This window comes from Hippoglossus hippoglossus, chromosome 24, assembly GCF_009819705.1.
Source record: "Hippoglossus hippoglossus isolate fHipHip1 chromosome 24, fHipHip1.pri, whole genome shotgun sequence".
NCBI lineage: Eukaryota > Metazoa > Chordata > Actinopteri > Pleuronectiformes > Pleuronectidae > Hippoglossus > Hippoglossus hippoglossus.
Genome location: NC_047174.1, coordinates 8,504,850 through 8,531,495, shown reverse-complemented (window position 1 = coordinate 8,531,495; position 26,646 = coordinate 8,504,850). Strand labels below are relative to the sequence as shown.

General features: G+C 42.6%; 2 protein-coding genes across 3 annotated transcripts in view; one reads left to right on the top strand and one right to left on the bottom strand.

The window, feature by feature from the left end:
* The first annotated feature begins 881 nt into the window (after window positions 1-881).
* On the top strand, window positions 882-8,413 carry slc22a16 (solute carrier family 22 member 16). Of its 2 annotated transcripts, XM_034580367.1 has the most exons (9): window positions 882-1,014; window positions 1,904-2,380; window positions 3,092-3,209; window positions 4,737-5,298; window positions 5,930-6,057; window positions 6,962-7,071; window positions 7,174-7,273; window positions 7,425-7,591; window positions 7,631-8,413. In XM_034580367.1, the coding sequence occupies exons 1-8, from the start codon at window positions 971-973 to the stop codon at window positions 7,581-7,583; spliced, it is 1,698 nt and encodes a 565-aa protein (XP_034436258.1). In that variant the 5' UTR covers window positions 882-970; the 3' UTR covers window positions 7,584-7,591; window positions 7,631-8,413. The 2 variants fall into 2 exon arrangements, with proteins under 2 accessions (XP_034436258.1, XP_034436257.1); XM_034580366.1 differs by having other exon boundaries at window positions 7,425-8,413.
* A 3,930-nt stretch (window positions 8,414-12,343) lies between these two features.
* Window positions 12,344-26,646, bottom strand: part of usta (uronyl 2-sulfotransferase a) — a 52,781-nt gene continuing 38,478 nt past the window's right edge. Inside the window, exons 4-8 of the mRNA XM_034580368.1 lie at window positions 21,652-21,731; window positions 21,402-21,555; window positions 14,576-14,673; window positions 14,261-14,418; window positions 12,344-14,136 (exon numbers count right to left, since the gene is read on the bottom strand). Coding sequence (XP_034436259.1) covers window positions 13,844-14,136; window positions 14,261-14,418; window positions 14,576-14,673; window positions 21,402-21,555; window positions 21,652-21,731 — 783 coding nt within the window. The 3' untranslated portion in view covers window positions 12,344-13,843. The remainder of the gene's footprint in view (window positions 14,137-14,260; window positions 14,419-14,575; window positions 14,674-21,401; window positions 21,556-21,651; window positions 21,732-26,646) is intronic.

Sequence of the window (26,646 nt, the reverse complement as noted above, 5' to 3'; positions counted from 1 at the left end):
CAGAGAACTGTTCATCTGTTACCTTTAATGTCGTTGTCTCATAATTTTTTATCTCAAACGGATGTTGCGAACATCCCCGCCTTACAGGAAATCCCGAAGACCCTGTGGGCTCAAGGCAAACATGAAGTTGGCTTAATTAAAAATGCGGAACCTGTAGTTATAACGCCTAAATCTGACTACAGCTCCTGCCAATAGCAATATCCATTGAAAACTGAAGCCATTACAGGCATTACTCCAGTTTTTGAAGCGTTGCGAAAAGCAGGAGTAATCATTCCATGCAACAACTCACCAGTACGCACACCTATTTTTCCTGGTAAGAAAATACGGGATTAAAAATCAACCCAAGCAGTGAACGTAGCTGTTCAACCAAGAGCTCCAACTGTTCCTAATCCATGTACTATCTTGTCACAGGTTCCTCCTGAAGCCTGTTGGTTTTCTGTTATTGATCTGGCTAATGCATTTTTCAGCGTTCCTGTTCACCCAGACAGCAAATACTGGTTCAGTTTCCAGTTTAAAGGAGAGGGTTGGACATTCACTGGCCTGTGTCAAGGCCATTGTTAATCTCCCACCATCTTTAATGAGGCGCTAAGGAAGAGTCTTGAACCATTGTCATTTCCGGAAGGTTCTGCCTTGCTGCAGTATGTGGATGATTTGCATCACAACACGTGTAAATGTGAGAGAGATAAAGTTACTTTGCCTAAACATTTGGCTGCAGAAGTTCACAAAGCAAGGTCACAAAGCCAGCTTTTCTGGGTCATGTGATCACAGCTGAAGGCAAATCCCTCTCACCCAAACGTATTGAGGCTATTGATACAAAAATATTCCAAAGCCACTTCTCATCGTGCGGCTAGGATTGTGAGGGAGCGTGTGTGCGCGCTCCTCCTCCTCAGTGCGCTGCGCAAACGCCGCAGTCACTCGCCCGCCGGTCACCGGAGAGAGAGGGAGACGCACCGGGAGCCACAGGGAGAAAATGACCGTGGAGAGAATATTCGACGAGCTCGGACATTTCAACAGGTACAAAACATTTCTACTCGTCTGCAGAGTCGTGACGTTTCCCACGTTTCCCTTGATCCGTGCGCGAGTTGAGTTTTTTTTAATTATTTTGTGGCACCATCAACAAACCGTTAACTTCTCAAAGTCTGAACTTGCTAAAGCACGTTACAGCTGCGATTGGGGAAACGAACTCCTCTGGTTTATGAGTTCCTGTCCCCATTTACACTTCATTTACACTTCATTTACACTTCATTTCACTGTGACTGTTTTGATCGCTTAGAATCATCTCCTCGTGTTTAAAGTCCGATGAAAAGTTTTTACAAACATGACCAGAATGCAATGGTTTGGGGTTTTCTCCCGAATCTTTTAAAACGTTAAATTCTTTTAATGTCATTATATGTTTTTTCACAAACGTTAAATGAATGTGTTTCATGTGCAGTCAGTTCTCTATAAAAATTGTGGTGCAGGATGTACTCAAACATTTCACTCGAGCAAAAGTACAAGTAAAGAGATCAAATTGTACTGAAGTAAAATAAAAACTACTCAAGTGAAGTACAGATATATGAAGAATGTATGACCACTGAACGATATATCAAAGTTAACAACCACTAGAGGCAGTTTTACAACCTTTATGTGGTTAATTAAAAGTTGCATTTTACTCTTCTTTGCAAGTTAAATTCTCCCTGCCTCTCTCTCTCTCTCTCTCTCTCTCTCTCTCTCTCTCTCTCTCTCTCTCTTTTCTCCCCTCTTTCCACCCACCTCTCTTATCTCCTTCTCTCCTCTCACCCCAGCTGGTTGAGGCAGGTTGTGGCCTCCCACTTTTTGAGTTATCTGTTATATAATATAACACCACGATCGTCTCTCTCTGAATTTTATGTCAGCATATTTTAAATGTATTTTTCCCCTCCAGATTTCAGGCATGTCTGTATTTTGCAGCAGTCTTCCAGGCCACATCCTGTGGGATCCACTACCTGTCGTCAGTTTTCCTGGTGGAAACCCCAAACTTTGTGTGCAGTGGGCCCAGCAACATCACTGAAGTCCTGTACGGTAACCTGTCAGGATCTAGTCTGGAGGATTTCCTGCCGGACTTTAAATCGGGGACCGGGCCCATGGTGGTGAGGACGGCGGAAGGGGAACAGTGGGAGCTCAGCCGATGCCACTTTGCCCAGCGCATCAACCCAACAGACTTCACATATGACTTTGACGGAATCAAAACAGTGAGAGCCTGTAATGGAAAACTTGTTTACGACCACACTGAAGTTGAACAAAGTGTTGTGACGGAGTGGGACTTGGTATGTGATAAAGAATGGCTGGCCAAGCTGTGCCAGCCCACCTTCATGCTGGGGGTGCTGATCGGAGCGTTGGTGTTTGGGGACCTCGCTGACAGGTAAGCCAGGGCGGCAGGATGAAGAACGAGGGGGTGGAGGAGGAGAAGGGGGGGCTTCTTGTTGAGTAAGAATTAATGCATGATGAATGATATCATGTGGGACACATCCAGAGAGTTTTTCCGTACAGCAAAGTTATTTTCACATGTGCATGAAAACAAAAGCACATGTTCTCTGACGGGCTGAGATACTTTGTTCATATCCACATGGAGGCTTCAGGAGACATGTTGGCACTTCTGCCTCAACATCAAGTGAGACGCGCCTCTCTCAGATTCTTAGTGGTCGGTGTGTGAGTGCAAGACTTGAGTGCACGCTCAAAGTGACCTCACAGGCATGGAGGTGTGGGAAAGGCACGATGAGAGTTGTAGGAAGGATGAATGGCTGCTGTGGATGATGGGTTATTATTGATGATTATTTCATTATTCACTGCTTGTTTTGGTCATACAGTATTTTTATATTGTTTTCTGTCAGTTGGGGAAGCAAAAAATAAAAGATCACAATCGTCTTTTTCACCGTTTTCTGACATTTTGTAGATAAAAAAATGTATCATCTAATTGAGAAAATAATTGGTAGATTGATTTTAAACGTGAACTTTGTTGTCTGAGAACTTTTAAGTACAGAGTGGAACTGCAGCTGCAACTCGATGTACGAGTTTTCCTCTGTTTCTCTCTTTCACCCTGTTTTTTCTCCCTGAACGTGTCTCTCTCCTCCAGAGTTGGCCGTGTGAAGATTCTGATGTGCACCAGCATCTGTCAGTTTGGGTTCGGAGTGGCTGTTGCGTTCTCTGGAAACTACTATTTCTTCATGGTCCTCCGTTTCCTCCTTGCTATGGTGAGTTTGGCACGTCTACCTGAGAAGGTGCATTTCTTTTTTCTTTTGTATGCCATGGATGGGAAATCCATCAAGGTGTCACTCATATGGAAACTTATATGAAAACTAATGCAGTTCCATGCAGGGACTTAAAGGTTCAGTGTGTAGAATTTAGTGACACCTAGTGGTTAGGTATCATGTTGCAGTTGTGTTTAGTTTGTCCAGTCTGGGCTACTGTTAAAAAACATGGCGGCCTCCTTATACAGTATTTAACTATAAAGGCCCATTCTAGGGTAAAGAAAACAACAATTTGTACAATTTAGATGAAACCCACCAGTGAAAACACCACTAGGATGATATTATATATAATAGATTAGCCAATAGCCAATAGATTCCTTTCACCTAAAGCTCACACACGGGACCTTTAAGCCGACAGAGGGAATCCAATGTGAAAGTGCACTTTGCTAGGATTTCTAGTGACAGTCTATTAATGTTTCCATGTTGAAAGAAGTCTTTAAAAGCTCACAGGGAGTTATAGTTATTTTCCACTTTGGGCTTGTAAACAAAAATTCTTCTTCATGATCTCTATGTCCCCAGTGTGTGGATGTTTCACTGCGAAATAGTTTCTCAGCCAGTTGCTAATGTTCTCTGAATATATTAGGAGCCTCCCCCTCTTAGTCATATTACAGTGAAGCCAACATCCAAACCAAAGCAACATGTTTGCTCCAGCTGGGTATAAAAAGAATATGAGTACAACTCTGCAGCTCTAACTTTATATATATACTGAATTTCCTTTCCTCCTCTGTACTTGACAGAGTAGTGACTGTCTGATAATTTCGTATCAGAGACACCATTCATGTCTAACAAGGAAATGTCCAAAAGCAACAGCTTGCTCATGTTTTTCAGGCCTTAAAATATATTAAAAAATGAAGCATCAAAACTTGAAAGCAAAACAACCGTCAGGAATAGAGCGAGTAAAGCAAGCAGTGCCTTCGAAATGTGTGTCTTTGAGTAGTTTAGTGTGTCTTTGAGTAGTTTAGTGTGTTTTTTGTTGTTGTTGTTGTTTTATTCACTGGGTACATGAGATATGTGCTCAAGAGACCATGTTACTAACTGAGGGAGTCATTACAAGGCTGCGTGGCAGTGGAGTTGAGCCCACAGAGACCCTAGAGTCCGTCCTCTGTTTCACTTCCCGCTCCGTCTTCTACCACCCCCCCAGTCCTCCTCGGCTACAGCTGTTGTTTGTCACACAGAGTCAGACGCTCAGATGGTGGAGGCTCGTACTGCGCAGCCACACTCAACACAGTGGAAAATTCTGTTTTAAAATCACGGTCACTAAGTGTTAATCGTTAACATAAACATTACACTTGGATTCAAAGTTTTCTCTTTTTAGGAAGCACTGAAGCTGTTTACTTTTAAGTTGCAGATATATCAACATATAACTGCTGTAAATATACGTCTCTGTTTTATTTGCTATTCCGACTGTATACTGTGTGTTAGCTCGATATCACAAGCATATATATTCCTTTCCATCTTTGCTCTCGGCAGGTGTCCAGTGGCTACCTCGTGGTGGTGTTCGTCTACGTCACCGAATTCACCGGCATCAAGGTACGCACATGGACCTCCATGCACGTGCACGCGGCCTTTGCAGTTGGGATCATGGTGGTGGCTCTGACTGGTTACCTGGTGCGGGTCTGGTGGATCTACCAGATCATCCTCTCCATCTGCACCTCGCCCTTCCTGCTCTTCTGCTGGAAGTTCCCCGAGACGCCCTTCTACCTGATGGCCAAGGGCCGTTACAGGGACACCCAGACGCTGCTGGACAAGATAGCCCGCTTCAACGGCCTGGAGTGCAGCCTGAAGGCAGAGGATCTGCTGGAGCCGAAGGAGAGGGAGAATGGCTCAGCTCTGCTGGAGCAGGAGAAAGGGGAGCGGCCGGCGAAAGCGGAAAAGAAGATGTCCATCCTGGATCTGTTTAGAAGCTGGAGGATGGCGGGCCGTACGTGCACAGTGTGGGCGATCTGGTTCATCGGCAGTTTGGGCTACTACGTTTTCTCTTTAGGTTCCGTCAACTTAGGAGGAAACCAATACATGAACCTCTTCCTTGCTGGTAAGTGACAGAATCCTGCTTAAGACAAGTAATTGTGGAATATATTTAGAGACTGTAGACAACCTTTGACCTAGAGCCTGACCAATATGCATATTGGTGGGCCTATGCCGATACCAAGATCAGAGAGTAAAAATAAATTCCGATGCCATTTTTAACTGGAAAAAAGTAGTTTCTTGTCTATTTTCTCATAATTTTCTCATAATGGTACTATTCAATTCTTTAAATCTTGTTTTTTTCTCCTTTGATTGGCCCTAATATTCAGTTGTAAAAACACATGTACTGCTCATATATTGGTATTTGAAATATATTATATATAATATTTGTACACCATAAACACTACATTTGGTAATACATTTGTTAATATGTAATGTGTGAGGATTTCATGTTGTATGTCCAGCAGTTGAATTCCTTATTGAAGCATTTACATTAATCATATAATTTAGTGTGCTTCCTTTAACACCCACCCAGTAGGGACATTTATAATCCCCACCCTTTTTCCTCGAAAGATACAGCTGAGCTCAGAGATTTATTATCTAGTTATTTAAATCCCACTGTATTGAATATCACCGTGTCAGTGTACCAGGGCCACGATAAACTCTGACTGGGAGCTGCTCTGATTGGCTGTTTTCAGGTGCAGTGGAGCTCCCCTCTTATCTGGTTGGTTGTTTTGCAATGGACCGGATCGGAAGGAAGAAGACTTGTGCCCCAGCCCTGCTCCTCGCGGGGGTCGCGTGTATGCTCATCATTGTGGTGCCCCCTGTATGTACAAAGAGCAAGTGTGTCTCTGTGTGTGTGTGTGTCCACATTTTTTTTCCTCCTAAGAAGCATATTTCACCACTTTTTGTCTTCTGGGGTTACAAAACTAGTAAATTCAACATTTTTTATTGACCCTATTTAAAAAATCATACATTTGAGTTACAAGAGAAACGTTTTTTAACAATAATTAAAATAAGAGGAACTCGCCAGACTCAAATTGGTGTGTCAAAACTAATGCATCTTTCAGATTTATCACTGTAAACTGATAAATCGTGTATAAAGCGATAAATATTGATTTTCCACTGTAAACGTATAACTCCATCACATATGTGACAGTGACTTTGCTGTCGACAGAAACAGAACATTTTCTGCACTGACCCAATCCGCCTTGATTGAGCTCTTAAATTTATTGCCCATGACTTTGCCCCAGGCCACTGGGCCACTTTTACAGTTGAGTTCTGATACATGAAACACGTACAATCCAGTGTGTGTGTTTGTGTGTTTTGAGCTGTGACCCAAATTAGCTCTGCTCATAGTCGGGTTGAATAACAGTAGGTACTTAGCGTCCAAGTAAATATGACCTTTGACTTCGAGAGCCTTTTCTGAACAGAGCGGTCAACAAGCGTGCTCTGAAAACTCAAGGCATGTAGACAGTGAAAACAGCGGAGGCAGCGTCTGAGTGTAGTAACCCCTCTGGGACGCTACAGGAAGACACACAATCTAATCTAACCCCCTGTACATAATTTACACATGAGCGCATATGACACTCTTTTCTATATTTTAAAGTCAGCAACTTGTTAGCACAGCATATCAAAACCACTGAAAATATTGGCTCTGCCCAGAGGAAACTAAATCCACCTACCTTCACATCTATCAACGTGCTATTTGCACTTTGTTTTTTCCGCAGGACATCAAGGTGCTGGCCATCGTTCTCAGTATGACGGGGAAGTTTGCCATCGCCATCGCCTTTGGTCTCATCTATCTGTACACGTGTGAGCTTTATCCAACCACTATCAGGTAAGAAAGAACACAATCAAAACACATACATAGAATATGTCTGTAAAAGTGTTTTGTCTTTATGGATGTTTTAACAAACAGTTGTTGACCTTCTCCCTCCAGGTCTCTGGCCGTGGGTAGTGGCAGTATGATGTGCCGCGTCGGCAGTGTGATAGCCCCCTTCTGTGTGTACCTGGCTGACGTCTGGGTCTACCTACCTCAGGTATACATGTTCTCTTGTGGCTGGTATTATTTAATTACCGGATTTCCCCATTCTGTCGGCTTAGTGCCCTGATCCTATTACTCATATTTGATCTACAAAGGTATCCTGGCAAACAAATGAATTTTAATCTTTCTCCATGACCCCTCTGTAGCTCATCGTGGGAATCCTGGCATTTATTATCGGAGTGCTCACATTGCTGTTGCCTGAGACCTTGGGCAAACCTCTAACAACCACCTTGGAGGAGGCAGAAGCTCTGGGGTCTAAGAAAAAGGATGGGATGGAGATGAACCAATGTGAGGCCAAGGCCTGAGCTGCACACTGCTGGAGTCAGACGCACGGAGAGAAGCTTCAGGGAAACAGAATGAAAGGAAGAGAGACAAAAAGATGGCTGCAAAAGGTGAAACAGTAACACCGCTGACATTTTGGATTATTAGAAGAAAAATTTAAGAAGAGCAAGCGTTTATCAGAACTCTCGAAATGATGCTTCACCGAAACTGTCAATCAAAGAAGTCGTCCAGATTATACGAAACGTTGCATTGTGAGTTGTTTACCTTTATATTGCAACACATCCTGTATATTGTATTATCACCATTAAAGCAATAGCATGTTTTGCTCTCTTGTGCCTTACTGTTTATTTTAAAGTCACTTGTTCATTTTGTCAACTTGTATTTGAATCTCAGGGCTTCCATTTCCAGATATCACTGTGAAACACTCAATATGAAGGTGTTTTAACTTTACACTCTGTTTGATATGTGTGTCAGTCAGTGTTCTAGTTTCCAGGAAATGGAGATGCTGGGCATATGGAAGGAAAAAGTATCTGAAGTAATATTGTGTTACTGTATGAGTCAAGGTGTGATCTCCAAATGTTTGGACCAAAGACCACAACAGTTGGGAGACGTATCCACCTGCTCTGTAATATTATAGTACAGTACAAGGATGTTTTTCTTTCATATCAGACCATTGTGTTGTGATTTAAACTCAAGGAGAACTAAAAAGGTTCTGTGAAAAGGTGAAAAGTCACGTGAAAGTTGAATCTAGTGTTTAAGCATTCAGTTCAACATTTTTACAATCAATACTATGATTTTTGTTTGTATGTTTAGTCAGTATTATTATTTCTAAATAAATACGGTGGCTGAAACTGACGTTGTCGAGTCTCTTTCTCCTAAAGTGGAAAATGGAGGGGTTACCCTGATGCTTGAAAAGTATGGACTCTATTTAGAACAACCCACCATTACGAAAAGCTTCCTATTCACCAGCGGAGTAATAATAGCTTCTTCTGCACCAGCCAGCACATGAACAAGCAATTTCGACTCAACCCCCTAAACCTGAACCCGATTCCAACCCTAACCCTAAACATAGCCTAAACTCGAGCCCTAATCATAGCCTAACTGTAACCCAGACCCAAACCTGATCTGACCCTATAGCATTCACTCATCACTGATTATTTCTGGTTATAACTTGTGTTTTAGAGCTGCAAAAACACTGCACTCAGTTTCAAGTTCAACAGAACTCGACAGTCTATTGACTGCAACCTCAGTATTTTTTTTTTTCACTTAAGCTTTCCTGCATAAGTGGGAAAAGGACGCCGCTTGCTGGTCATCTTCAGGAATAACATGGACAAACTAGGGCTACGTTGTAGCACTAACGGGCCCGAGCACAGGCATTTTGAAGCCTGTTGCGGTTAGTGGAGAGAGCGATCAATAGGGCCTCCCACCGTTCGGTGCTCGGGCCCTAATTAGTTGCTTTTAATTGATAAGTGGTTTTATATCATTATAGACAGTAAGATAGATGAAATATTGCTGCCAATTCAGATGTAAAGTAAACCCTCTATAATTACGATAATTGCTCCTATATATATGTTGATATGTATGTATATATGTGCTTTCAAAGTTATAGATCGTCTGTGTGTGTTTTTGTGTTATAGATTCTGTCAGTACATTTCCATAGATATGTTCCCTGCACTAATAGTTTGTTTTAATGGTGTAGTTCATTTGTGCATCGCTCCAGAGAACGAAGTTGCCCTGTGAACTTCAGGAAGCCATAATGAAATGGGAGAAGTTAAAGCCTCCGGAGCCAGATGATCCCATGTGCTGCTGCGAGTGTGATATCTACCAGTACGGATGCTGCTGTGACTGTGAAGATCTGGACGAGGCCTTTAACAGGTTAGCAGAAGTATGACCTTTAATGAGACACAAAAGGGTCACAAGGTGATTTACAGACATCAGATCCAATTTAGATGCAATTCTCAATATCATATTTTAGCCATAATTGTTCCAAAAGCTAAAAAAAGTACTGGTTAGAATAAAACCATGTAAATAACCATGCATGGTGATTATGACAGATGAGTGACAGCATCAGTTGCAGCAGGTCAGTTTACAGCACCACAGGAAACATTGCACATGGGAGATTTTTTGTGAACAAGCTCAGCTAAAATATCCTTTGGGATAATGGGGGTCACATATCTCTGACTCGGTTATTTTGGGCATCAAGGACTAAAAGGTTTTGGAATCCCTGCTTTAGTACACTAAACTTCAGGCCGAGTGAAGAAATGTCCCAGGGCCCCAGATCCTTCTGAGACTTCATGACTTCATGTTGCAATGTATTTAATCATAAATTCATTTTATTTTATCCATTTATTTATCTTTTTACAGTTTATTTAAAAGCAAACACGTGTGACATCACACCAAAGCACAATATTAAAATTACAGGGTCTGACCCTTCTAATAAGAAAACAACATGTGATTTTTCCTCATAGCATCTTATTAGTTTGATCAATGAAAGTGTATTAGCATCATTCCTAATTAAGTTTTTTTATTTTCAAGTGTTTGTAACTCTGCCTGAATGTGTGCGCTGCAGGTGGCTGAGACACAAACCCCCTCACAGCGGATGTCACTCTCCTGTTCTCAGGGCCCTGATTGACAACCTGGAGATCTCCCTGATCCCGGCCCTGGTGCTGCTGCCTCTGCTGCTCCGGGCCGCAGCGCTGCACCACCTGCTGGGCATCATCATCCTGACAGCTCTGCCCAGCCTGGTCCTCTGGTACTACGACGCCACGCACCGCAAGAGGAGACGCACCCTCTTCTTCCTTACTCTGGCGCTGTTCTCTCTGGCCTACATCTAAAAGTACGTTACGTTACTTTACTTTACTTTTAGTTACTTTGTTACTCTTCGTTACTTTGTTACTTTTAGTTCTTTTTAGTTACTTTTCGTTACTTTGTTACTTGTCGTTACTTTTCGTTACTTTTAGTTACTTTACGTTACTTTATGTTACGTTACTTTATGTTACGTTACTTTACTTCAGATATAGATAGATAGATAGATAGATAGATAGATAGATGGATAGATAGATAGAAGGATAGATAGAAGGATAGATAGATAGATAAAAGGATAGATAGATAGATAAAAGGATAGATAGATATATAGAAGGATAGATAGATAGATAAAAGGATAGATAGATAGATAGAAGGATAGATAGAAGGATAGATAGATAAAAGGATAGATAGATAGATAGAAGCATAGATAGAAGGATAGATAGATAGATAAAAACGTTACGTTACTTTTCGTTACTTTTAGTTACTTTGTTACTTTTCGTTACTTTGTTACTTTTAGTTCTTTTTAGTTACTTTTAGTTACTTTGTTACTTGTCGTTACTTTTCGTTACTTTTAGTTACTTTACGTTACTTTACTTCACGTTACGTTACTTTACGTTACTTTGTTACTTTTCGTTACTTTGTTACTTTTCGTTACTTTGTTACTTTTCGTTACTTTTTCGTTACTTCTTCGTTACTTTTTGTTACTTTTCGTTACTTTTTGTTACTTGAAAAGCACGTTATAAAAGAGGAGGGAGGAAAGATTGATAATGAATTTATAATGAAAACAAGTCTTAGTGGTGCAAGTTATAAATATCAGCTTCAGCGTGACGGAGCGGGAGGCTCAGCTGGCTCTGAGGAACAAAACGGGCCAGAGCCGCCTGTGGGGACTCGTCATCGACACAGGAGAGTATTCTCGTGGCTTCTGTCAGAACTGGGTTGAGTTCCTCACCATGACAGATGCTTCAGTCTCTCCTCACTCCAGCTTCACTGACTTGGTCTAGTTTCACTTTATACTTTATCCTGATCACAGACTATTAATGCAGCATGTCTGAAGAACTTCATCTCTAGTATTTCCTTGGATTTATCAGCTGATGACTTCCAATGCTCACTGCATTCCACCCTCTTTAATATCAAACATCACAAACTGTCTTTAACTCTGAAATAAGTTGCAGGGGAATTATCAAGTGTTGGTAAGTGTTAACTGTTTAAAAAAGTACACACTACATGTTTGTTGAATTGTCTCTTTATGAAATGAAGCTGCAGGCATGTTATTTTACATATCATCTGCTGTCTGACTGATTTCTATTTTGACAACTTGTCTGTTTGAAAATGAAATAGGAAAATAATAAAAAAACTAGGGCTACGTTGAGCACAGGCATTTTCAAGCCTGTTGCGGTTAGTGGAGAGAGCGATCAATGACCAAGCGCACGTCTCCGCGTTACATGCGTTTTGCGCACTGCGGCAAGGACAAACGCTTCACTTCCTGCGTCCGTCACGTGTTGTCAATCCTTGCCTGCTAATTGCTCATTACGGTCCACGCTATCAATTGCACATCACACTGTGAAAATTTTATGTAAATCGAATGATAGTTGTAAAACAAAGCGTACTTCCTGTTGCCAGTAGGTGGCGCCAGCACTATTATTACATACAGACTAATAGATCTGTTCAAGTAGGGGCTCTGATGTAGCGTGAGCAATTTTGTGTCAATTGGACAATGTTACAACAACTTAATTATCACACTGATCAGTAGGTGGCGCTATGACCCTGAACTAATATTAATATATGGAGCTGTTCAGGTCAGGATTGTGATCATAGGTCAGTAGTTCGGAGCCGGTTGGATAATGCAGAGTGGATTTACAAAGTACTGCATCATGGTCTGCGAGTAGTGACACATGTGTAACTTTAAGATGAGGCTGCAGGCACAAATGGCAAAACACCCATTCATCAAACAACAAATCATGTTCACAGGGACATTAGCTGCAATGGTTAAAGGACATTTATTTTGAAGGCTGTAAAATGATCGACTGCATTAGTTGTTAACCAGTTTTCAGCTGTTGATATAAACCCATTAAAATGCCAATAATCGGTTCATAGTCGGTTCAGAAACCAAAGATACAGTTCATAAAGTTATTGAACTTTTTTTTTCTTTCCTTCCTGAGAATCTTATCTGGAATGCAAATGAATACAAAATAATAAATTAAACTGGCAAAAAAAAAAAGGAAACACTGAACACACACCAGGACAATGAAAAAGGTACAGACAATGGAGGATTAGGATGGTATTGTGAAATACGACTATCACATACTAGCTTATGGTTACTGTTCCTCTGCATGTGATGAAAAAACATGCACTCTGACTAGCTGCTAGCTGGGACTGGTGACACAGACAGAGAGACGTAATCCCATTTGAAATTAAAGACGATTTAGAATCCAGTTTTGTGACCAAATCCCTCGTTTTGCTGCAGAATCCCAGGAAAAGTCATCTCAGAGAAAGAAAAGTGCAGTCTTTGTAATGCATCGCAGTAGGAACACTGCTATTTGGCAAGCTCAATCTTTTAAACTTTGGATTAAAACTATTTGCACTCCATAAATGCCTTTTTTGTGTTATATTAGCCTATATTTTCAACTAATGACCCAAGTAACAGATCTATGTTAAAATACGCTGCTGGTTTGGTCAAACTCAATCATTCATGCACACATTGTTGGAATTCTTTGAATTCATAATCAAGTGCTCGCTGTTTAACCCTCTTAATATTTAAAAAATGTTATAAACCAATACTGTAACAACTGACACGGAGCTTCCTCTCACACCGTTGCTGTAACTCTTTACAAGGTTTGGCACTTTCAACAGTCCTGGACGACTAATATACATACAAGACATTTGGCACTTTTTTTTGTATTCATGGACACAATTTCCAGCTCTTAGGACGTGAATCCGTTGGTTGAGTATGATCCTCTTTCTTGGGCGATGTCTCTGAAGTCCGCTCGTACAGTAAACACCCCAGCGACCGACATGTAGAATATCTCCCAACACATTTATCCGTCTACATCTTGCGCTAATCTCTCCTGGAGATCACAGCAATGATAGGTTTTTTGTTTAATTTCATGTAAACACACCCAAAGAAACTTTTAAAACAAAATTTGAGTCAAGCAGAATGAGCTTAACGTTATTTCCCCATTGTCCTTGGTCAATTTTTAAATAGAGCATTTTGTCCTTCCAATAACTCGACCCCACAGTCCTCAGTGCTGAGCCTGCCGTGATAGGAGCCCGTTGCAGATGGAAAACACATCGTCAAAAAAAACCACGAGCGTCAGGATCCGCACACCCCTAAACACCACCTCACTTCATCATGGGATTGCTCAAAGACGGGGGAACGCTCCCCTTCGCTTTCAGGCTGCCTCCAGCTGTCTCCAGCCAATTCTAGCCAATCAGCTTTATTTATTTATCTTGGCTACGACCACCGATCATCGAACAGCCCTTAGGGATGGACCAGCCAACTGTTGGCATCCTCGAGGTCCGTGTCCAGCTCCTCATCTTCATCCAGAGGCTCTGGGGTCCGGAGGGCCAGCTCCCGTAGGAAAGCGGGTGAGTAGGCGGCGGGCTGGGAGACGGACTTGAGGCCAATTTTTTTCTTCGTGAGGTGGAATTGATCACGGATGAAGTTGTAGAACTCGTACTCGTAGCGCATGCGATGGTACAGGACCTGCAGGGCCTCCAGAGTGGGCGTGTGTTTACGCACCGTGCCTGTCATGTTCCCCATCTTCTTGTAGTCTGCACGATGAAGATAGAGGAAGTCAGAGACGTACATTCATATTTTTAAGTAAAATACAGTTGACAAAACTTTAAATTTCATAGCGATACTTTGAAAAAAAGGTATTTTTGAATGCAAGTGTACCTGGGCTCTTGTAAATGTTGAGCACTCCAGTAAAGTAATGAGGTAAGAGCCTCTCCAGCATGAGCAGAACATCCTCCAGCTCCTCCAGGATCCCCACCAGGAGGTAGTTCTCCAGAACGTTCTGTTTGGCCCTTTCCAGAGCCCACACCCCCGGCTCCCTGGTGGAAGAAGACGAGAAGAGAGTGAGAGGCAGAAAAGCAAAGACGTCTAGACAGACGACAGAATGGAAACCTTTATAGAGGAGACATCAAATCTTTGGTTATCACCAAATTACCCCGACGTCTCAGGGAGCAAAATCAAAGATTGGAACCGTACCTGCATTGCGGATGCTGTCCACAGAAGTAGGGGATGATGTAGAAAACTCTGGGGTTGGAGCACTCCGGGTAATTCTCTAGAATGCACACGTTGATGTCCTGAAAGCAGAAGAATACATCAAAATAATTTAATTAAATGCTTTATGCCTTCCTTTCAGTGTTTTCCATATTCATTTGTTCTTGTGACATTTTACTGAGTGGTCTTATTTCATTATTGTATGTTTTATTTTGTAAATACACATTTGATTTTGTCACTCTAAACTTAACTCAGCATCCATTTTAGTTTTTTCTGTCTTTTACTCAGCAGGCTTTCGCAAAACTACTAAACGCATTACCAGGAAACTTGGAAGGATGCGGTATAAGTCAGGACAGAAACCATCACATTTTGGTGCTGATCTGGTTAATGGGTGGATTAAGGAATTCTTTTAGTTTCACTTTCTTTTCATTGGGTAATAGGTAATTTCCCCTGGAAAATCAGGCAATTTGGTGCAGATCCAAATAAAAGGCCAGATCTGGTGAATTTAAAAGTGGTTTCATACGACTCAGTGTCATTCTAGTTCGTCTTTTTAATATTATTCTGTTTTCTAACTACGTATTTACTGAATGGAACTTCCATTTTCCCCGATGATTGTATTAGTATAGCCATTAAACTTTTTCTCTCAAGGAAGATTGCAATGATTTGCCTCGGCCACTAGAGCGAGCTCTTCACTAGCTCCTCTGTGAACTCAAATTCCTCATTGGTATCATCAGAGGAACCACAGTCCTGAACAACATCAGAGGCTGATTCCAAACAAGAAAACACAAATTAGTGTTTGGGTTCAACTGGAGGATTTAATGAGTCAAAATGAAGGCCACGAGTTCGGGGCTGCGAACCCTTCTCTGAATGTGGTAGCCATTAAATAATGAAAGGGGAAAATAACACAGAGGAAAGATTAAAAACACACTTGCAGGGGTGAAGCAGGCCAGGCACCGAGTGCTGTGGAACCAGCAGTCAAATCCATGTCAGGTGACGTAAGCTTTATGGATGGCAACAAGTCCTGAGCAACAAAACACTGCGAGAAAGCATGACTCACACACAGGGGCACACGCAGATACACTAAATGTTTGGGTTAGATACAGTACCCTCGCACAGTAGCAGCACGTTACAACCATGAGGCGAAAGGTGTTGACAGGCCGGGGTATGTGAAAGTGAAGTGAATCTTAAAGTGGAAGTGAAGTGAAAGTGAAATGATTACATCAGAGCGTGCCCTTTAGATTTATGCGCCGATAAGTCTGTAACGACAGAGCGATTTGTCAAAGGCGGCTCTGGCCAGCGTTGTCCATCACAGAGATTAAGTCGAGTCAGACAGGACCAGGGGCCCAGACTTTCCTGGGGGACACAGACTGGGGTGAGACGTGAGGGGCCTGCGGGGCCAACACTGGGAACCAGGTGACGGAGCTGTTAAAAAGGCCTCACTGACAGGAGCGTAAACACGGCTTAAACGGCAAGAAACCACGTGTATACGAGAATGCATTCGCTTGGATTGTGTAACGTAAAGACGGCTACCATCATCTGATGTTAACAAAAGCATTGGATGATGATAAAGAATATTTTGATGCTTTGTTTGTTTTCAGACAAAAAACTACACAGAAACTGTGAATGACATTAATCAGTTATTTTTTCCTTGCAGCTGAACAATGTGGAACAATTGTGTCTCTGATTCAGCGGCTGTGGGGTTTGTTTGAACTTTACATCTGAGCTGCAGGATGCACGGGGAGCCGGACTTATTGGTGATCAGTGGAGCAAACCACTGGAAAGCTCTTCAAAAGAAACCACAACAAAACCCCAGAGGAACCTTTAGAAAACTGTGCAGAACTGCGCTTTTGTTCGCGTGTACGGGTCGTGTCCGGACTCGCGATGCGTTTGCCACGGCTTTTCTCGGATTCATAATTTCGAGAGCACTTTGTTGTACTCCTTGTCTTTCGTTAACCAAAGAATGGTGGTGTTGGTAGATCCAGCATTGTAAATTAGCATCTTCTTGCCCTGCAGTCTGCAGTGTTCTCTTTGTGACGACTGCTGGATTTCTTTAAAATATACAAGAAACTTTTGCAGCCGTGTGAGAAAAGATAAAATACTTGCAGAGATTTCAAAAGAAACTCGAGTTACAGTTGTTGAAGTGTTGTGCGTTTGAAGTCCTTTCCTACATTCAACTCTACACTCACTAAAAGTCTAGTCGGCTACAAACAGACACAGTGAATGGACTCCGAAAAGCCCTTTTCTACCCAATGAAGCACAACACAAAAAGCTCCAAAGAAAATCATTACGAGCCAAATTGGAAACAGAAAAAAAAAAAAAGGCTGAGGAAACTCAGAAAAGGGACCAGGAAGTGACACGTGTGACGCCGCTCCCCTTCACACCTGGCTCGCAGCCAGGACGTCCCTCCTCCGTCTCGCCGCGACACTTGATACGGGGCCCTTCTGCCTTGACGTTTAGGGGACCTCTGGGAAACCGGCCACAACTCATTTATATACATCTACGTCCCAATCGGAAAAAAACGCAAAGACAATTGGCAGTTTCTTTAGAAAAGGCCCATTAGTATTTAGAGGAGAGCTCCTGTGTGCACACTCAGGCTCATTGTTCCTATTCTCACTGTGGATTACTGAGCAGTCACAGAGACTGAGGCAAAATAATCTCTGCAGCGGCCTCCTGGTCCACTCAATGGATTGTGTGCATGAATTAAATCAGGAGTAATTGATGATGTGAACCTTTCCCATGGGACACTCTGACTCGGTTTCCATCAGGGAGCATGGGAGTAGCAGACCTCGGTCAAATCCCATTCAAACCTGCAATAAATGTTTTCTTTTTGCCACTTGGGGACGGCGGAAAATGAGCTGTAAACACATCACTGGCACATTTTCACCTTTTAAATGAATCTTTCCATCAAGTGAGCAAACTGTTACAACATCCAGCAGTCACAGATGATTCGTTTGGAGTGTGTGTTTCTGGCCACTAGAGGAGTTGAAGCCCAGTATTCACTCTCCCTTCAGCTGCTGGGTGATAGATAACTTTCTCCGCCTGCAGTTTGGAACTTGACAGGTAGAAAGTTTAACTTGATTTATATGTTTAGTTTAACTTTTGTTCTTTTTGGGGTTTTAGGTGGACGGCAATGTTACAATGTTATTTAGTAAAGAATGTATACGATGGGGTTGTGATATTATGATTATGTATGATGTAGATGTGTTTATTTAGATTTTGCACATGAAAATGATTAGGCCAGGGTGGAGTTTGCATGTTTTCCTTGTGTCTGCGTGGGTTTTTTTTCAGTTTCCTACCACAGTCCAAGGACGTGCAGATCGTGGGTTAGGTTCATTGGAGACAGCAGGTGTGAATGACAGTTGTTTGTCTCTGTTGAACCTGTGATGGACCAGCGACCCTGCCTCTAGCTCAATGTCAGCTGGGGATCGGCTCCAGCTCCCTCCTAAACCCTAAAGAGGGTAAGCTGTGTAGATCATGGGTGGATTTTAGGATGGATGGATATTGTATTCAAGTTGATCTGATATAAAGATGCTGAGGTTGAGCTTGTTTGTTGGAGGTGTGGACTAAATATGTGTTTTTGCTCTTTGCCGTGTTGTTTAATATATAGTTGTGGGTGTGTCGTGTCTATGTGGGTAATGTTGAGAAATTTTTATAAAATATTATATATAATAAAAAAGCTTTGTGGAGCTGCAGGCATGAGTCAGGCGACCTTTCCGTCATATCGTCAACACCTGATTATATGCAACCGTGTTGTGTCGGTTGCACCTCAGGCGATTCCCATTGTGACAGATTCCCCTCCTTATGGTTTCTAAAGTGGAGGCATGCAGGGACACGGCCGATGCCAGTAAAGCCTCTATTCTTTTTGTGTGAGTGTGTGAGTATGTGAGTGTGTCATTGTAAATGTCAGATTAACGGAGAGCAGATGATTTTCACCTGCCGTGGGAATCTCACCTGATCGGACCTGTGTTGTTTTTTTAACCGTGAGAACTAATCTTCAGTCGAGTCACTGGATTCATTTGTAGATATTGTGCGTGCACATTCATGATCACACACACATGCACACATTGTACTTGCCAAGGGGAAGTAAATACACACTTAAACCCGCTGCATGCCCGGGAATAAAACAATTCAAGTCTTTAAGTGACACTCCATGCATGTGTTCAGTTACATGTGAGAGTATACTTAGTACACTCTGCATCCAAGTGTCCAGTGCATGCCTCTGTGTAGCGTAGTGTACGTGTGTGTGTGTGTGTAAAAAGGGGTGTGGGGACAGATGGAAAAATCCAAGCTGACCACAGGAATGTCTCAGCAACACGTGCATCAGGTTCCCTCGGCCCCGGCTGGAGAACTGACAGTGTTCTTTCATTGACACCTCACATATTCACCCATTGCAGGGCAGGAAGGGCTAATGCACACCAGGCAGGGGATATATCCGAGACCAGCCTGAGCTCTGTTCACACACCAGGACCCTCCTGCTGCTGCACACACACATAGTAGAAAGGCTATACTTGTGAGGACATTCACTCTTGGCTGAAAAATCTTGACCTAGACACAAGACACTGAAACTCTCAGATATTAAATATTAAACCTGAATGAAATAACTTGCTGCCTTCTCATTGGTTGCGTCCAGTGGAGCAAGTCCCACTAACTCTCTCCAACCCATGGATGCATGTGGCCAGCGGACTCCAGTACTCCACACTCTTTCTATTGAAAGCTTAATTTTACATTTTTAGACCTAATCTGTATTTATGTTATGTTATTTATATGAAAGGAGCAAGTTAGTCTATCATTTTCCTTCTTCCTGCCTCATTTGATCGTGGAATGGGTGTAAGTATATTGTTTTGTTTTGTAAAATTGTTTTGGCTGAAACTGAACTAAACTCGCTACTTTTTAAAAATGTACAGTAAAGAGGTTCCCAACGTCTGTGTTAATTTTGGTCCGGATCCATGAATTCTTTCCCCCTTTTGTTTAGAATGGCAATTAATGGCTCTTTTCTGACATTTTGAGTAAATAAATCTGGCATATTTAGTCGACTGATACGAGTGTGTGCAATTTGGTGCAACTTGATTAAATTTAAGTGGACTGTTGGGCCTTTGCAGAAGAATGCTTGTTATTCACACATTATATTACATATAAAATCCTGAATAGGCTGTTTACACTAAAATGAGTTATTATGTCAGTGATGTTTTCTACAGTTTTGGGTGTATATATATTTCTAAGTAGCTGTATACCTATACAGATGCTACGCTGGCACATTCTTGCAGCCACTGTTTACATATGATTTAGCACATAACTGGAGCTGTTCAGCTGATTAGGTTGTTGCCGATGTTGCTATTAGCGAGTTAATTTAAATAAAAGTGACGGAGAACAAGTCGAAACACTTGAGGGACTCAAGGGGGAAAAACATCACATCCTGTTTTCTAACTATCTAAACTAAACCAAGCAAATACGTCATTGGTTTGGAAAGCTTTTGGTTTTTAACCCTGTCCAGAGCATGTGGTCCTCATAAGTACAGGAGACACACACACACACACACACACACACACACACACACACACACACACACACACACACACACACACACACACACACACACACACACACACACACACGCACGCACACACACAGGTAAGCCAGTCTACAGCCACATGGCCCTCCCTCTCCCCCTTTAACTGTAGCGAGGGGCCCCCGTGGTCTGCATACTTTAATAACTCAACTCACATGGTCCAAAAGTCCAAAGGAAAGCAGTGCAATACTTAATTACACCCAGTCAGACTCAAGCCAGTATGACATTCTGGCCGTGGCTGCCGACATGGCCTCCTGAGCTCTCAGGGTCTCTGGACTGTGGGAGGAATGCTGAGGAGTGGGCTCGTGTTTGTGCCTGGATATTGATTCACCATAAAAATCTGGACCAGGTATTGATAGAATCATCTTTTTGGTGCCGTAGTATTTTCTAGAAAGTGTGTGTTTTCATCCACTGTCTTCTAATCCAAACTGTAGCTGTTTGTCTTAAATTCATTTGATTATAGGAAATTACAAAGAGACATTTCACTTCATGTCCCAGCTGAGGCTCAGTTTATGAAACCAGCTGGACCGGAGCCAAAGCAGATACGTATTCAAAGCACTGTTATTGGCTCAGTCATAAAGTAACTGCAGCTCTGTCAAACACTGCAAACGCATTAGTGTTTCCAACCATAAACATCTGTGACATTGATTTTATTAATGTCCATATGAGAGTACATTTGCTCGTGGGCACTGGGACTGAGATGAAAAAGCAGATAAAGGCTAAAGGATATAATGTAAGTTTGACTCTTTAGAAAGCATTGCTAAAAAGTTTATTATTTTTCTCTTGGCATCACAACATGGTGACCACATGTGGGGCTGTATCAAAAGCCACAGTTTCCAGCGGTAGTTTCATTGTAACTGTTATGGTTTTGCATATAGTTAGGAACCATTGAGTGTAGATAAAGATGGACGACAGGACAGTTTACTTAATTTCTGGATAGTGAGGGGAAGTGGAGACATGTCATCCATCTTTATATACTATCTATCTTAAGGCCTCACTGTTCCAACATTTATCAGTGATGAAAATAATTTAAAAAAGTATTTAATCTGTTTAAATTACAAGACTAGACAAGACTTGTCATCTATATCTCCATATCTCATTCTCTGAAACTGTGTATTAAATATTTTGTGCTGAATCTCTACATGATTTTGTCAAATGAAAAATACATCTTCTCTGCAAAATAAAACCAGATCGATCAAAAGACGGAGACAATAATGAAGTGTCGCTTGAAAACAAAGGTCTCACCAGGTATCTCTCATCATCTTTCATCCCGGGCGTGCGGATGAGGTGGTTCTGCTCGCCCCTCCAGTCACCAAAGCGACGGAAGAAGTAGTTGGAGAGGAACCGGTTGATGGGATCCCTGATTATGTTGATATAGACGGGCTGCTCTATCCTGAACCTGACGGAGGCCAATGAAAATGTACGTTAGCACCGTCTGCCCGTATGAACTTACATATAAGATGAATCACGCTGGGAGTTCGCGTGTTTACTGCACCTGGTGAAGTTGAGGAAGTGAACATGCCGTGTGTAGAGGAACGGCTGAGGGATATTGCTGATGTTCTTCATGAGATCCACCTGAAAGTACACACAAACACACAGGAATCACGTGATGAGAGAGATAAAAAAACAATGGTGGTATTGTGTAATAAAGGGGTAGAATCCTGAAAGTATAAAGTAGCAGCTCACACCTCTGCCAAGGCCTCACATTCCCTTAAATTCAATCAAAATGCAAAAGATCTCACACACTCATGACAAATTTTCTCATCAAGCTCCATGAATTAATCCTTGGGATATCAGTGAAATGTCCCAAAAAATTTAATAAAAAGCCCTATTTTGAAATGTTAAAGTAGGAGATAAAGAAAATCAAGGATCCGCCCCCTGATCCTGATCCACACCAAAATTATTTCCTGACCCAAAACACATCCTGCCACCAAATTTTGTAGTAATCTGTCCAGTAGTTTTTGTGTAATCTTTCTTACGAACGAACAAACATACAATCCCACCAACAAACAAACTGACAAAGAGCTGCTTTAGGTGTCGTCCAAGCGTTTGATTGTTTGAAATGAGCACGTGGATAGAAAGTGCTTTGGCTGTAGATTAACCTGGCGCCTTGATTTGATTTGCATAATAATCCCACATCGCAGACTGGCCTCACCACAATTTCCATCTTTGCCTTGAGTGCAAAGACTTCGTAAAGTAATATTATTGTTCTGCTCATCTGGCAATACTCATCACCACAGCTCGTTTCCCCTCAGTCATGTCACACACAGGAAAGCCAACATTTAAAATTCCGTTATTCCAACGCTGTTCCCAAAAAACTTCCTAAAGGCTTTCCAGGTCTGCGTGGAGAGACGGGCTTGACAGCGGCCAAAACAAACGTGAGATATCACAGCAGTGCCACATACAGATTCAACAGAGCATCAGCTGGATGTATGGGTGGTGAAAGCGAGTGAGAGAGTCTGTACGAGCACCAAGCGAGAAAAAGTCTGGTTATTTCAGGGGAAACAACTAAATGTGACAAAACAAAGGGATTCATTGATGTAATCTGTCTTTTGGTAAAGTGGCCGTTCTTTACACAAACAAACAGACAACAAGTCTTCCTCTCTTTCTTTCTTTCCTTCTTTTTAATTTGACGTCAAGAGTAAATCATGAAAATGAGGTAAAAACGTTAAAGATTGGGGTGTCACCTACAGACAGCATCTTTAAAATACCAGGACTTTCACTATATGGTTTATTATTGTCATCGCTCAAAGATTCCACCTCTGTGGCACCGTAAACTCTTCCTGAACGCTGTCCAACGTTCTTTCATTTCCCTTCGTACCTGATTCTGAGGCTCGTATTCTGCGCTATCCCGTTGAATCACTCTTTGTGTAGCCTAGAGACCTCTCTGGCAAAAGCCATTGATCCGCAGAGGAACCTCTTTGAATGCGCTGCTCTTAGAAACTATGCACAGGCACCTGTTACGTCAGAGCCGGGCTATTTGGACAGCAGCAGTAATATGTACTGTATACTTGTTTATGTACACAGTTAATCTGAGGCCCCAGTCAGATTCGGGCTTCACACCACCCTCCTCTCCTCTATAAACTCAGTAGATTTCCACTCGCCGAGCTTCCACTTTCTATGGATGTCTCCTGCTGTACAGTATCAATTCTAAAACTTTCATTAGCGCCTACCCAATTCATTCCACCACTGCGGGTCCCACAGTATATACACGCTCTGTCTGTATCAATCCAGTTTAAAGACGTTTATATTGAGAATAAACTCTCACCCTTGACCATTAGTCAAGACCAATTAGCCAAGAGCTAACCCCCTCCCCCCCCCCCCAGGTTCACGTCCAGACGCTGAGCACACTGGGTACATTTGATGCATGTGTGTGTGTGTGTGTCTGTATGTGTGTGCATGTGTGTGTTTTCTAACCCACCCCTCTGCTCTGGTCTGTCTGGCCAGCCCCCCCCTCTCATTGACCAAGCAGAGCTGCAGGGAGACAGAGGGAAAGTGGTGCAGGACAGTCTGAGATTCCAGGCATACCTGCCACCTCCCCGACCCCCCCCGCTTCCTGAGCCCCCGCGGTGTCCTCACAGGGTTCATAAAGGGAACCGGAGGAAGAGCCGCGACCGCAGAACACCATGACCCTGCATTCAACTTTGTTTCTGGGACTTGCATTGAGAAACGAAATGAGAGCCTGAACAATCAGGACCTGTAGAGACAAACATGGCGGTCAGACCTCAGGACTGTGTCACGGGGTCTGGCGGCGGCGACAGTAAACATTTGATTTATCGCTAAAGACAATGACGATGAATTGTTTGTCCTGTTTCCTCTCTGCCGCACGTGCGCTCCGCTGTTAAACCCGGAACTGCCCAACCTGTGCTGGAGGGTACCACCGGATTATGAACTGGGGTTCCCGGGGGAAGGCACCAAATATGGTAGAGATGAAGGGGGGTGCTGAGTGTCATTGGAAAAATTAGGTTTTGATTGGTTTTGAGAACTAATATGGACTCACGAGGGCGTTTGGTATGTTTGTGATATAGTACAGAATATTACGATTTTTGTTTGTACCAAGTGTAATCTCCCTCTTTGAAGATGGATTATTATTTATCAATCCATGTTCTTGGTAGGACCCATCCAGTATAAAGGAGGAGGCTGGAGGTTCTGATGGGGAGAAGTGGTCTTACCTTGAATAGAGTCAAGTCAGGAAGACTGCAAGAGCCCAACTGTTAAGGGGGCATTGCCTATAATGAGTTGTTGTTTTTTTTGTGTGTGTGTTTCACCAAAGTTTTACTTTTACTTTTTATTTTTGTAGTTTTGTTACCAGTATCATTTTTAATTTTTCCATCTGTCTATATTTTAGTCCAAAATCAGGCCTGCATTGTACATATTGCTGCACGGGGAATTAAGTTGCAACCGTAAAATAAATACACTTGGACTGAATAAGTGGGTTTGTCTCAGTGTTTGTGCCGTAACCGCTTGTGCCAACCCTGCAGACTCCAAGAGGATCATTCCAGATATTACAGATAACTGATAAACTTCCTCTAGCACCCAATCGAATACTTGGTAAGTGACCAAAAGCAGACACCCTTATAAGGCCATTTTCTGACTCCGGAAAGAAAAGTTCCAGAAAATGTCTCGAGTAACTGACGTGGACTTTTGCGTTCTCACATCATTTCTGGAAAATGTCCAGACCTCAGTGCGTGTCTATTTTAGTGAAGCTGCTGAGATGCTTTTGGGTAGGAACTAATTCCAGTATTTGCTTGGGCCCAGACACTTTTTGGTGTTTGGTGTTTGTGTATCTGTGGCTGAGTGATGCAGATGTACACATGGTCCATGGCTGCAGTGCATCTGTCTGCTGGTTCATATTTTTGGAGGCCACAGAATCCCACATCAACACGGACATACCAACAATGAAGATGCTGTCTTTCTGTCTCTGAGGGTCTTTCAGGAAACGTCTTAAACTTCTCTATCCCACTAAGCTCGTTCCCCCGGGGCTGAAAGGTACAGATGGGTCACTATACTATATGTCTCCCATTTGCAGGAGTTCTGCAAAGTTCCAAGAAGTTCCAGTGGGGCACCTCCTCTCTTTGGCAAACCACAAACAAGACATCAACCCCGGGCAAAACCCATTAGCGGGACAACTGGGAGAGCTTGCAGGAAGATGGTCCGCTAACTGTACCCCTGAGCCATAACCACGGCTGATGAGAACAGAATTTCTAAACTTAGGTGACGCACATCTGGATCTGCATAAGTCAACAGGCAGAGAACTACACGAAGACAGAATACAGAATCACTCACAGGCACAGACGTACACTCTTTAAACCGAGCCCCCTTGCACAGACACTGGAATGCACAATGTTTCTGAGGAGCTCTGCTTGGGACCATTCACAGAGATGTTTTATGTCCAGAAAATGAATGAGTCTAATGGTGTCCTGCGACTGTGTGTGCAGCCAGCGATTCAGGGTTTTGATGAATGGGCAAACAAGTAGCTGTTTCAATATTGACTCTTAACATTTACATCAAATCGGTCGGTAATGGCCTGCACATATTTAGCTCCTGCTGACCGTTCACAAACTGTTAGAAGCAGCGGCAGCTTATCCCACAAGGATCCTGTCAATATAGCGCGATGTGAGGATGTGAGTCATCGCTGCAGTGCTCCCACACAAACACACAGTTAGTCACTTTCTCACCCCGGTGATACAGATGCCGTTGCGTTAATGGGAAATGTCACTGATGGACAGTTTAGACTAATTTGTGCAGATAATAAAAGACAATAAGTTGGAACATTATTGGTCTAAAAGTTGCACATTATGAGAATGTTTAATATTTGCCTTGAACTGATTATACTGTATTTCAAGAGGCCATGGTTCTCGAGGTCTTGTTTATGAATAAGGGGAAGATGGAGATGGACAAGCGGGTCGGTGCCGCATCAGCAATAATGCTGCACTGTTGTACCAGACCATGGTGAAGATGGAACTGGGAGGCGACCAAGAGCCTGCTGGAAAGATTGGCTGGGTAGAGGGATGTCTGGAATACCCTACTTGACTGACTACCTCTGTGACCCTATCTTGGATAAGTGGAAGACAATCGATGGATGATTACACTTCCAAACCTCTACCTCCTCGCAGGTAAAGTTTGAATGGACAACATTTAGTATTCCTTATTGTGGTGTTTACTCTAATGTCAGCAAAAGGCCTGAATACACCTCAGCACAGCTCAGAGTTGCTCCCAAAGGGCCTGAACCCGAATCATCTGGTCATGTTTGCATCAACACACACACACACACACACACACACACACACACACACACACACACACACACACACACACACACACACACACACACACACACACACAGAATCCTCTCCCAATGCAGTCGGAAAATCCTTCACTTCCGTTTTCTATGTTTATTTAATGAATATAAAAAATAAATTCTTTGGGGTTTGTGGGAAGAGTCAGAAGAGAAAGATTAAGAGTCAGTCGCTAAAATGAGGAGTGCCGT